The sequence below is a fragment of the Etheostoma cragini genome, chromosome 13 (assembly GCF_013103735.1).
Source record: "Etheostoma cragini isolate CJK2018 chromosome 13, CSU_Ecrag_1.0, whole genome shotgun sequence".
Lineage (NCBI taxonomy): Eukaryota > Metazoa > Chordata > Actinopteri > Perciformes > Percidae > Etheostoma > Etheostoma cragini.
In genome coordinates this window covers 5091605-5104229 of record NC_048419.1, presented here as the reverse complement: position 1 = coordinate 5104229, position 12625 = coordinate 5091605, and the positions used below count along the sequence as shown (strand labels likewise).

The following is a 12625-nucleotide window of genomic DNA, read 5'->3' as shown; positions in this document are numbered from 1 at the left end:
AGGATAATAAAAACTCAATAACATGTTGAGACCCTCAGCCATATTTGAGGGTTGTTTATTTGACTCAAATATTTGTGGTAGACAAATTAGGATCCTTTATATAAGTAAAAGTAGCAATACTAAAAATGAAAAATACTCCATTGCAACTCAGATTTCTGGAACTCCAAAAAAAACGTACAAACTGTAAACAGCTTTTCTCCCAAGATAAAGAGAAAATGAACGTGTAGATGCATTGAAGTAATTGAACGAATGATTTCAACCACTGCCGCATTAGGCTTTGCTTTGGCAACTTAACTCTTGGATAAAGGGAATGGATTGAAAAGGAAAATATTATCTCTGGAATATAATACTCATGTAAATTACAAGGTGTAATATATTTAATGATGTTGTACCACATTAGTCATGGCTTACTGGGGCACTTGAATGACAGAAAAGTTGTTAATGTTATTTAGCAACACATGCTTTTGCTACCACTAATACTACTACTACTACTACTAATACTACAATATTCTACTCTATGTATGTGAATTGATCCCAGATTAAAAAGCAGTAATCAACACCAAACATGAGTAAATAAAAAGCATACTGTTGCTCTTTTTATTATTATTATCAGTATATTGAATAGCGTTGTTTGTGTGAGTGTAGCTCATGGGGGCGGGCATATTGGGTGCCGTTTGTAAAGCTGCACACCCTGAAAAATTTGTAATAAAATGACAAATAACGACCCTGAACCTGAATACAAAAATCATAGCAGTCTTTTAAACATTGTATGAAGCTAATTGTGACAAAATGTTGCTGTTATTTTCAGCGTTAGCTGCTTTATATACGGCACCCTACGGGCAGCAATCTTTTTTGCCCCTCAACCACGTTTTGAGGGGCATTACTGAGTTTTTTTAGGGGGCGTTTACGCACTTGAACGTCCCACACACTAATTCTGCCACTGGCTGCAACACATATCAAACGCACCCTTTAAAAAAACGGCGGTCAATTTGAGCGTTCACGACGCACGCGCTATTTTGATTTGCTAGAAACACGACTGCTGCTATATAGGTGCTAACTAGTAAACTACAAACACTCGCCGCTAGCTATCTCTGCTGCCAGTCGCAATTATTTGTCTACCTCACGCAGCCAAGAAGGCATTCAGGAGGACTTTGTGGAGACTAGGCCTGCACTCCTAGCTGGACTTTAGCTAGACATTCTTCAATATGCTGCATTTGTCACCTATTGGCCTCTAACACGAATTTGAAGCTGGAAATAGAGTTTCCCGCCCTGCTGTCTGCTGCCTGAGACTTTCTTCACTCTTGCTAAGACGGCGAGGATGACTGCTTGACCTCAGCAAGCTAGGTAAGCTAAGCATTTGGTGCTTTCCTAGCGTTGTTTAACATATCGCGAGTCTTGTCTTTGCCTTGTTTTTCATTCTGTTTATGTGCTTGGCAAAATAACCACTGGGCCGCATTGTTTTTTTGCTCGTCCTAAAAAAAGAGTTTCTTTGTGGTCACTTACTTGGCATCTTCTAACTTCTTGTTGGTTCCATAATTCTGAGTATCCTTTACTTTTGTGGTTTTATGCTCTATTTATTGAGAATGGAGTTCTAGTAGGGGATATTTCTTTTGGTGGTCTGTGGCAGGTGCATGATGCTTCAATGTTGTGTAATTAGTGGTGAGTTATAATTACTCCTACTTGACTTTAACATGACTCAAATGTTAGTGAGCTGAATTAGTTTTGTAGCTATTTTCTCCCTAGCTTGTTGTTGTTGTTGTTGTTGTTGCTTTTGGCTCACTAGGAAGGGTCTCCAGTAAATGGTAATATTAGACCTTTATCTTTCCACCTAATAAATGTGACTTTTTTCTTGTCTCTTCAGTTCATTCATCCATTCATATTTACTTATTTCCTCATGGCATACCTGCAGTTTAGTGTCCCAAATTCCGCTATGGCCACACCAAGACCCACAATACGAAGCAGCTTGATTGGTTTGGGTTAGACATTTGACCTTGAGTGCACTTGCCTTGAGTTGCAGTTATTGCCAACTTAAACTTATTTCTACATAGGCTACTAAAGATAATCTGCTGCAACGATGTATAACATTACATACCAGTAAGTGTAAATATTGTCTGCTTCAAGCAAGCCATGCATTTTTGTGAGTTTAATGTGCTTTAGTTTAGGGGGTTTCAAAGTCTTCCTCAGTACCTTGGGAAAAGGTTTGATGTGAATTGGGTTGACTGTTTCTGCACCTTTTGAATTACATCAAGTGCCCCCCAGCTGGCTGCAGTGTAATGGTGTCACCCCCTGTGCAGAACTGCATGTCCGTGAGATTGAAGACTCCCCTGAGTGGCTTTTGGTGGACGCGGCAAATTACAGTGGATGTCTTTGGGCTGCAGTGTTCTCTGTAATGTCTTTCATTAACTTAAAATCTGTTGTGTATTTCACCAAACACTCGGTCACACGAACAGACACGTGAAAGCACTTTCATCTTTATTCACTGTAAAGAACAGCAAATCCTGGACATAAGGATAATGAAGTTTGTCAATAGCCCCAAACATTAACCTCAGTAATAGAAAGGTGAACACTTATAAAACGGCGGTTAACAAAGGTTGAAAACAAATGGGGAAGCGTCTTTTATTTTCTGTCAGGATTGCCCTGCGTCACCCTCATAAGTCAGTGGAGATCAGATAACTTCCTCCTTCCTTCTCATCCTGGTTCCTCACCAATGAGAGGAATGAATTCCTTTCTTCACAACGCTGACTTCACATTACAGAGAGAAGCACATTAGCCCTATTTGCAACGTGTAGTGTTAGCATCCATCAGCTTATCATAATGACTAAGGTAAGCAGTTTGTACACTTAAACATTGCATCATACTTTTGTCATGCATGAATGAATAACAAAACTTGGCTTTTTTTAAAATGAGAGCAGGCATCCTGTGATTTGAGGTTGCCGCTTATGTGATAAAATATATACCTCTCGTATATCTTTACTCCTTCTAATATTGCGTATGTTTCTGGCATCGCCTTTCATGTTATGAATATGTCTAAATTACCATCTGCTACTATAACCGAACAATAGATGCATTGAAGATTTCTCACTCGACCCTGCATGTTAAGCAGATAGCGCTATTATCCCAGTGGAGCATGTCCTTCTCCTTCATTAAACATGAATGTGTGCAGGTCTTCAGTGTCATCGTGATCACATTCTCAAATGTGTCTACTGTTTCTATGTTTGAGTTCAGGGAGATGAGCACAGTGCTGCAGCTCACAAACACGAAGCACAATATGGTCCCAGAGCTGGTACGGATGAACAACAGCCACTAAATGGATAATGGATTGTTTCATTTATCATAGCAAGCATTGGCAAGCAAACAACCTTACACGTCCATTTGGGGGGGGGGGGGGGCTTTAGAGAGCTCATTTTCCCCGGCGTGCTGAGAAAAATGAGCTGCTTCGGCTTTAAACCTAATAGCCTTCCTGTGCAGCTGAAGGCACCTACAGGCTAGTGGAGCAGGACTGGACCGGAGCCAGACAGCAACAGTAACCTTCAAAGTCCGAAGACATCAGCACAGCCTTGTGTATTGAACACACTCCGTAATGTGCACACTGAAAAGCCCCTGCTTTGTTCATTGCTGAGTACACACTTAATCAATTTATATTTTTTATGATTCTTTGATCTCTTTAGTCTATTCCATTGCAGTTTGTAAATCTCAGGATTAGATAGTGTAGATTTTATTGATGCCACAACAACTAAAGCTTGTTGGCAATCTTTTTGGCAGTTTTCTCACAGAGATGGGATTTGTGGATTTGCAGTTTTTATTTATAGTGCTAAATAATGAAGGAAGTCAAATGTGTGAAAAGTTGCAACACCTTCTGGCCAAATGTCCACCATTACACTAAATGTCCACCATTATTAAACTCAATTTTTTTAAAAACTGACCCTTAAAATTAGTCTGGTCATCACCAGACCAAGTCAAGCTCAATAGATGTGAGCTGGAGCGTTGGTCCGGGGAGTCTACTCTGCATTTTCTCTGCACAAGAGGTGGGACCAACGCTCGTAGTTTAAATGATTCTGAACATAATTGAAGAGTCCTTCAACCAATCTGACCAACAATCTGGGTGACGTAGAAGCAACAGCGGCATCGACGGGTTGCTGCGCTTCGGTTGTGTTCGGTGGCTGCGGAGGTGGGTAGTAACGAATTACATTTACTTACTAAAAAATATACTTCGAGAGTAGTTTTAAATCACTATACTTTTTACTTTTACTTGAGTAAGTTTGTGAAGAAGAAACTGTACTCTTACTCTGCTACATAAGGCTACAATGAGCTTGTTACCTTTCTTTTTACCTTGTATTCTACGCAACATTGTTTTTTTTTTTTTTATCCCCGCGCACGCCTCATTTTAATGCTTTATTTTGACAGAGAGAGACCTCTGCTAAAGGCTCTACCACGTGACTGTGTTTCACCAATCAAACGTCATTGTGCAGTCTCGTCACGTGACCATGCTCGATCTCAGCGGCGGGATGGGTTAGCTTTACAGTCGTAGCAAAACAAAAATTTCAGAATCAACCGTCGGCAATGCAGAAACAGACGAGGAGGAACACCCCCGGCCTTCTATTGAAAGCACGTTTACTTTTGTAAAAGTGCAAACCAGCTGCTATGTTATGCGGTGTCTTCTGTGTATAAATCAGACATTACTCAACAGTTACTCAGTACTTGAGGACTTTTTTCACCAAGAACTTTTTACTCTTACTCAAGTAATTATTTGGATGAATACTTTTTACTTTTACTTGAGTTGTATTATTCTGACATAACAGTACTTTTACTTAAGTAAGATTTTGTGGCTACTCTACCCAACTCTGGTTGAGTGGAAACAAGAAGCTGCTTGGTCGCTAGCCTATCGGCATCGTGTTAAACCCACCAATAAAGCGGCAAGGAGATAAGCCTGTTTGTGATTGGTTCTCGCAAAACTGGGAACCGAAGCAGGAGAATTAGACGTGCAGGTTTCCAGACCGAGCTGTAGGGCGAAATCAGATGGCCAGCAGAGTGGGCGGGGTTTACCCAGTCTACCTTTTTAAAATACCTTTTCAGGACAATTATTTTAGCTGTGGTGGACAGGAATAAAATCTAACTGTAATACAGATACACAACATTATTAGTTACATAAATGGCGAGCTTCTGAAAATGAGTACATCTTCCGCTACAGTATATGTTGTGCCATGGCAGTTTTACCTGTTTTCGTGTGTAATGTACAGTAGTCCTAGATGTTGTGAGTAGCATGCATTGATGCCAAACTTCACAGCAATATCAAGAGACAATTTTTAATTTGCTGTGCTTTGGTTTGATATGCATGTGTTTTGTTCCCAGTAGGATGTCCTCCCACTACTGTTTGATTTTTATGCCTTACAAATCACAGTGTAAACACAATAAACAAAACGTATCGCATGCAGGGCCCCGACAATGACACGAAGAATCAGACAAAAGTACTTTTCACACCAGCCTCTAAAGGAACATTGGATGAGTCCACCATGTTGGGGAATTTGCACCCTTGAGGCTTGGATGGGACCAAGAAAGGTCTTACAACTCCAAGACAAAATACACCGTCCTTTTTAATTAATCCGCATTTCCATTTGCTACATCTCATACAGTAAGAACATGAACGAGAGAGGGCAACATACAGAGTCCAGTCACTGAGCATACAGAGAGCAACTTCCCAACAAAAAACACAAAGTCCACTATGTTCCCGGAGCTGTCTTTGTGCAGGAAGTCTTTGATCTCTCAATGCGTAGGGACATGCGGTGAGATTGCCGGAGAGAGAACACGGTGTGTACAACTCTGCTTGCAGGCAGCTGCTAATTCACAGTTAGGTTTGAAAAGTGCACACAAGGTACAAATCTTGTAAGTAGCTCGATGGATATTATATCTACTGTACATCTTTAGAGTACCATAACACGTGGTGTTACAGAGCTCAGTGTAAGACAGCGGTATACCTATCGGATGTAAAAAATAACTGACGTGACGTATCAATATTCACAAACAAACTATTGGAATTGATTTCACAATATCTACAAATTCACAACTTGGTAACATTATTCTGAGAAATTAGAATTGTTGCCCTTTTGTTCAGTTAATCTAGTTGTCTACGGCTTTCTACCATCAAGAGATTTGCATCAATGCTGTAGAGGTTATGTTGTATAAAACATAATATTTAATCCTGTACTGAATAGCATATATAGATTTATATAGTAATATACTCTTAATATACTGTTTCTTATAGGATGATTGTTTCTGCCAAAGTTAACTCTGGCCTTGTGAGGAAAGGATTTATCTCCATGAATAACACAATCCTAACCAAAGCTAAATGGCAACAATACAGTAGATTCCTGTTCATCAAAACCCCTCAGGAACAAAGATGTTAGAATTAATATGCAAGTTGTGCATGCATAATCTTTGAAATACTGTATTTTTCATACTAATTTCTTAGTTTAAAGTTGATCAATCAGCTCTTGTTTCTGCATTGTTGCATGTTTTGTTTGCTATGGTTCTTTACGTCATAGAGCCCGACCAATATAACGGCAGGCCGATATTATCGGCGGGCCGATATTATTGGCTGATATTAGATATTTCCCGATCTTATGGTATCAGCATTTGATTTAAAAAAAACAAACAATTTTTAATTTGTTCATCAGAATAATTTATAATAACAAAATGATTCTGATAAATGAATGTTTAAAAAACAAAACAAAAAAAAAACTACAAGTACTTACTGTTGATTTTAACTGATGATTTGAAAAAATATATACATATATCGGCGCATTGGATTTTTAAATAGCCAAATATTTGTATCGGTCGGGCTGTATTAAGTTCTCACTGTGAGTAGTGTGGATGACAGAGATTCTACTGTAGTTAAGCTGCACAGGCCAGACGTTGTGGTTGTGTGGCTCTGGAAGTGTTTCTTCCTTCTTCTTTTTTTCTTCCCACAGACACACAAGATCTGTGAATTAACAAGGTAATGCTGCATATTGTGCTCAGCTAAAGTTTAACTATAGAATCTTCATCAATTTTGACAACTCAGGAAATGGAAATTAAAGTGGTTGTCTGAGGCAGGGACTTCAGTATTTATGTAAAGTGGAATGATTAAGTATATATTACATTTAAGAGTAACCTCACAAATGAAATGGACCAAACTCTCCTGGTAAACCTTTTTTGAGAGAGATGAATAAGTGAAGATAAAATATTGACAAAATTCACTCCTTTTCAAAGATGGGCCTACGTTTTTGCTTCTCTATAAATATTTTTTAAATATTTTTTTGTATAATTTAGATTTCATGAGATACCCACAATAAATCCTTTTACAAATGGATGGAATTAAATTGGATTCCTCTTTGAGGCAAGTTCTCACAATGACAGATCAAATGCTCAGTGCCTGCTTGTCATGACACCTACTTACCTACAGTACCTCAATCACTTTACTCAAAGGAATCATACATAAACATGAGGACTCTGCGTCATAAGATCCTGAATTAGCAGAAGCCAGCCGGCTCTTAACACCCTCAGCAGATGTTTGTCTGAGAGAAGATGATAAAAATCAAGTCTGAAAGAAGAGCCCTGGTGCCACACACTAGTCCTCACAGAAAGTGAATATATCAATTCATTACATATATGTGATTGAAAAAGCCATACTGTGTCGATTGTTGGGGACATGTTCCCCTGGAAATGTCATTGTGAATTAGATTTTTTTTATATCATGATTTATCATAATCAGTCTAGTCATTGTTTGTGTGTATAAGCTAGACTTTATTGGTCCTACACTGGGGTAATTCCCTTGTTATGTGTGTTGTTTTAATAAAAAAAAAAAAGGTTTACCAGGAGATATTCATGCTGTCCCATTTGTGTTGCAAGCAGTGATGCACCGAATCCAGGACTCGGCTTCGGATTCCGCTGGATATTGGTCTTTTTGGTGTTCGGTTTATGCCAAACCTAAGAATCCACTTTCTACCGACTCAAACCCTACTCTTGCAATATGCTGGTCAACGTAATGACGTTGATTACAGTAAGGTGTTCACGTAGTTGTAGCGTTCAATGCAGTAGGTTGTGAGCAAGTTAACATGGAACTCGTGAGCAGAGCATATGTTGTTTGGCAGTACTTTCAGTCAAAAGAAGGCAATTCAAGTCCAGCTACATGTTCAATTTGCAATGTCGATTTTGTCTTGTGGTTGCAACTCAAGGACCCTATACAATACACAACATTGCCGCTGTTAAAATGTTTGCGTATGAAACAACCGAAAGAATATGAGTTGTGCGTGAAGGAATCTATAGACAGCAGCCAAAATGCAGCAACTTCAGGTACGACAAGGGAAGGACAGTCACAGGTAACAACTTGTGTTAACCAGACTTCATTTATTTTACTGTGTTAATGGACTCAGGATGGGAGTACGCTTTGGTATTCGGCAGAAACATCCGGATTCGGTGCATCCCTAGTAACAAGTCTGTTGGTGTTGAACTCTCTATGATCCACATGTTTGTGGAATGAAGACTTTTTGACATGTTTTGATCGATGTAATTTTCTACGTCAAATCATTTAGAATCACTGCAAGAGTGGTTATTGTGGGACTGATACAATCCACAACAATTGAGTACATAAAATAAATAAGAAATATCTAATCTGTAAATAATACTTAATATTGTCTCAGCTTCTTTTTATCAAAGCTAAACCTGCAATTACCAGTAAAAATGTGTCTGAATGCGTTTTCCAAGGTAAGAACTCAATCTAAATTAAGAATGGTGCTTTTGTGTGGTCATGCATCAAAATACTGACTTCCCTTTTGCGTGTGTGCGGTATGAGGGTAAAAACACTTTCAGAGCTCTATGGCAGCTATACATTATTAGCATCACATCAATGTGCACAAATAACAGCTTAATTGTGTTTATGTAGATGCTGCAGAGGTTATGAGTAGGTAATTGATGACTAACTGCAGTGAACTACAGAAACACTGATACTAAGCCCTATTTCCGTGACAAACACCATTATTGGAGGTTGCAGACATACACGTGTACAGATTGTCATGCATTAACCTATGACTGATACATTTTACATGGTCTGTGTTGTTAACACACCTTTTTAAAGAGGCAACAACACAGTTCACTCATTCTCCTATTCTTACCACTGAAGATACAGTTTGAATCCACTGAACATAGTGGCCATCAAATAGTCTATAGTTAAGACAAATATCCAGAGTGCATCCGGCAAAAAACGCAACAGATATTGCTTTAGAATCCTAAAACATCTGTTAAACACGTACTATATTCCACACAAAACAAAAATACAGATGTCACTTACCAAAGAGAAACCCAAAGTTGGAGACAGTTGCCACAGCTGGAGACAGTTCTGATTTAAAAACCATAACTTGTTGAAAAATAAGCAATTTGACCATTAGTGTGCTCTTCAGTATGATTCTAACAACTGCATTTAGTTTTTTTGAATGTAAAATTTTATATGTATTGACCAGAGCATTTTGCAGTATAATAGTCTCCAGTAATGATACTTTCTCCGAAGTTTGTTTAGAAATACTGCATGACTGTGACATATTGGCCTTTGCCGTCTACTTCAAAACACAAAAAACAGTACGACATATGTAGACAATCAAATCAACACCAATATACTGTACACAATCAAGTATAAAAGGGCAGCATGAACCAAATCTTGCTTCTAATTAGACAGAAGTGCAGAAAAATCATAATTGAGCCAAATACACTGATGCAGAGAAAACAAATAAATAAAGACACCAGGGTGCCCGCCCACAATATACTTAAAGAAAGAAAAAGAGTGTCTGGTATGATTGAATGTATACAACATCTAATGTTATTTGCATTTCCATGGAAAATGTATAATAAACTGCAATTCAGAATTCGACTTCAGTCTGAGGTAATGGTGGTAGTTTTGTTATGACTGCTTGGGTCATGGAGTCGCACCACGAGCCAAAACATAAATGCACATGGTAATTGTTCTGGACTATGCTGGATCCTTTTTTAATCTCTTTGCTCCAACTTCTCACAAGCAGAGGTCTTTTAACCTTCCACACTAATGGGCAATTTTACACTCCGTGCCCATGGGCCATGGGTGGGTGGGTCTCAGCCACATACTGCTGTGCACTGTGGACACCAGTATATGTTTGCATGTAATATACACACAGACCATTGCGCATATGTGTGCTGTAAATGCAATTGTGAGCGTATCAAAGCCTTTTACTCTATGACGTGTGTATTCACCAAGGCACATAGCTTTTCTGTCATTGAGCATACTCAGCCAGTTAAAACAAATAGAGCCACTGGACTAGAAAATGTACAGGCAGTCCCGTGGGACGCGATGGCAATTCCAGATGATACTGCATTGGGTCTGTTGGAATTCAGCATGAGCTGAAGGCCAGACACTGAGGATTATTAATGATGTTTCTGTGGAACTATACAGGCTGCCCCTGGCAAACGGAGCAAGCAACGGACGAATGGCCCTTGTGGCATTTTCTGATGCGTCACTCGTGTGTCTGTGTCTGCGTGCATGCATGGACGTTGTTAACTTGATGTATGTGTCAAAACCATATCATTGCTAATGAGCTACAATGAAAACTTCAAACGCATGCTTGCTCTAACTTATTAGAAGCAAAGCGCAAACATGTCAAAACGTAGTGAAACCACAATTTGACTACTCTTCTACAAAACGGCACGCAATCAAGATACAGCAAAGGGAGACTTGGTTACTCACAACAGGGAACCGTGCTAGAGTGTGGAGGGGGAAAAAAGAAATTCTACACAAACACAGTCTGATGTGAAAATGTTCTTCTTCCAAGGTCTACTACTTAGTGTGAATCTAGTGTATGTTAAAATTTGCCTTCCACCTAAACAGACGTGCAAAAATATCAAACGCTTAAGAAAAAAACAGACCCACAAAACACACACGCGCGCACACACACGTACACACAATAAGATGTAATGGACTGGGCCTCCTGCAAACCTGTCTACCCTCCAAACCAAACCAGATCAAGCCTAGCATTGGGTCAAATTCAGTTTAAGTTATTTGCCTTCATGATAGCGGGCTTTCTGTTGACGTATGTGGCCCAGTAGCCTAAGTTGAAGATGAAGAACAGAACTGGGAAAATGATGCGTGATATCTTGTCCACTTTGCTGACACGGTTGTAGGATTTCTTGGCCTCCGTGTAGGGGTCTTCCATTTTATGGAGATAGGGCTGTTTGGCCGACGCTCCACTGGCACTCTTGGAAATGGTCGTCAAACCTTGGTCTTTAGCAACGTTGATGGCGTAGGTGGTTCCCACAATGTTGAAGGTGTTGTTTGCCTTTTTGGACAAGGTCGTAGATTCTCTTCTCTGAAAAGGAAGAAGGCAGTAAAGGTAAAGGTTGTAAGGAGCGAAGCACCAGACTCAACAATACTTCCATTTGAACTCATAAAGAGGAAATAGAAGCAACACCACGAGACACGACACACACAAGAACAAAACAAAAGCCTAACCATATCGTTAATCCTGGCCATGTTAGCCTGAAACGGTTCCTGAAAAGAAAAGTAGAAAAGAAAAAAAGTTTACCAATTATATTAAAATTACCCAACTTACACTCTATTCATCAGTATCTACTATCTGGAAGTACTTTTTGAACATTTTGAACACTATTGATATTTTCAATTCAGATCTGCATCATACAAATCAAGATTGCAGAAGAAAAAAAAAGGTCATGATAAAATTTCATGACAAAAATGTTCAGGCTGGTAAAATTAAGTGGCAATAGGAACAATAATACTTTGCATCAGTGCAGAACCAGGCTGGACTGGCGTCTGCTACTGCCAGCAGTAGCAGTAGCAGCACAGAGCAGGATTAGACGCCTCGCGATAAAACAAACACGACAAAGAGTGTGTGTGCGACAAAGCTGGCTGGAGAAACTGCCTTCTTCCAGAATTGTATTCACTAAATTGCTACATTCAGGAAGCTATCTGTCATCGATACAGCGTAATCGCGCAATAGTTTCCATGGCAACACTGTATCCATACACAGACGCCAAGTATCGATCTATTATTATATATGTGTTAGTCTGCTTGGCAGTCTCACTTTGCAGCAATAAAACTGAGGTAATGAACAGAGAAATGTGTATTTTTAGATAAAACAGATGTTGACAAACTGACAAAAGTCTCCTTTTGGTGACATCATTTGAAGTTGGGAAGAGTTTGAAGTTGGAAAAATAATGAATTGCAATATTTCACAGAATATTGCAAATGTTTAAAATTGCAATATTGGTGGCCGCGTAAGCTCAGCGGGTAGTGCAGGCGCACATATAAAGGTTTACTCCTTGACGCCGCGAGTTCGACTCCGACCTGCGGCCCTTTGCTGCATGTCATTCCCCCCCTCTCTCCCCTTTCACATGTTTATCTGTCCTATAGAAATAAAGGCCTAAAATGCCCCCCCCAAATTTAAACATTGCAATATCGTATTGTGACATTTGTATTGTGATGATATTGTACCATGAGGCCTCCTACACTAATCTTGAGGATCCTGTGAGCCTAAAAGAGGACGGTGCACTGCACATGGTAAATGTGAGAGAACAAGTAGGACACCGAGATTGATCACCGAGCACAGTTTTAGTT

At 39.4% G+C, this 12625-nt stretch overlaps 1 protein-coding gene across 2 annotated transcripts in view; it reads right to left on the bottom strand.

The window, feature by feature from the left end:
* Positions 1-9463: 9463 nt before the first annotated feature.
* gabra3 (gamma-aminobutyric acid type A receptor subunit alpha3) overlaps positions 9464-12625 on the bottom strand; it is a 100496-nt gene continuing 97334 nt past the window's right edge. The window contains exons 10-11 of one of the 2 annotated variants that reach the window (XM_034889210.1): positions 11504-11542; positions 9464-11360 (exon numbers count right to left, since the gene is read on the bottom strand). In XM_034889210.1, the coding sequence (XP_034745101.1) occupies positions 11040-11360; positions 11504-11542 (360 nt within the window). In that variant the 3' untranslated portion in view covers positions 9464-11039. The remainder of the gene's footprint in view (positions 11361-11503; positions 11543-12625) is intronic. The other variant, XM_034889211.1, reaches the window with a different exon arrangement.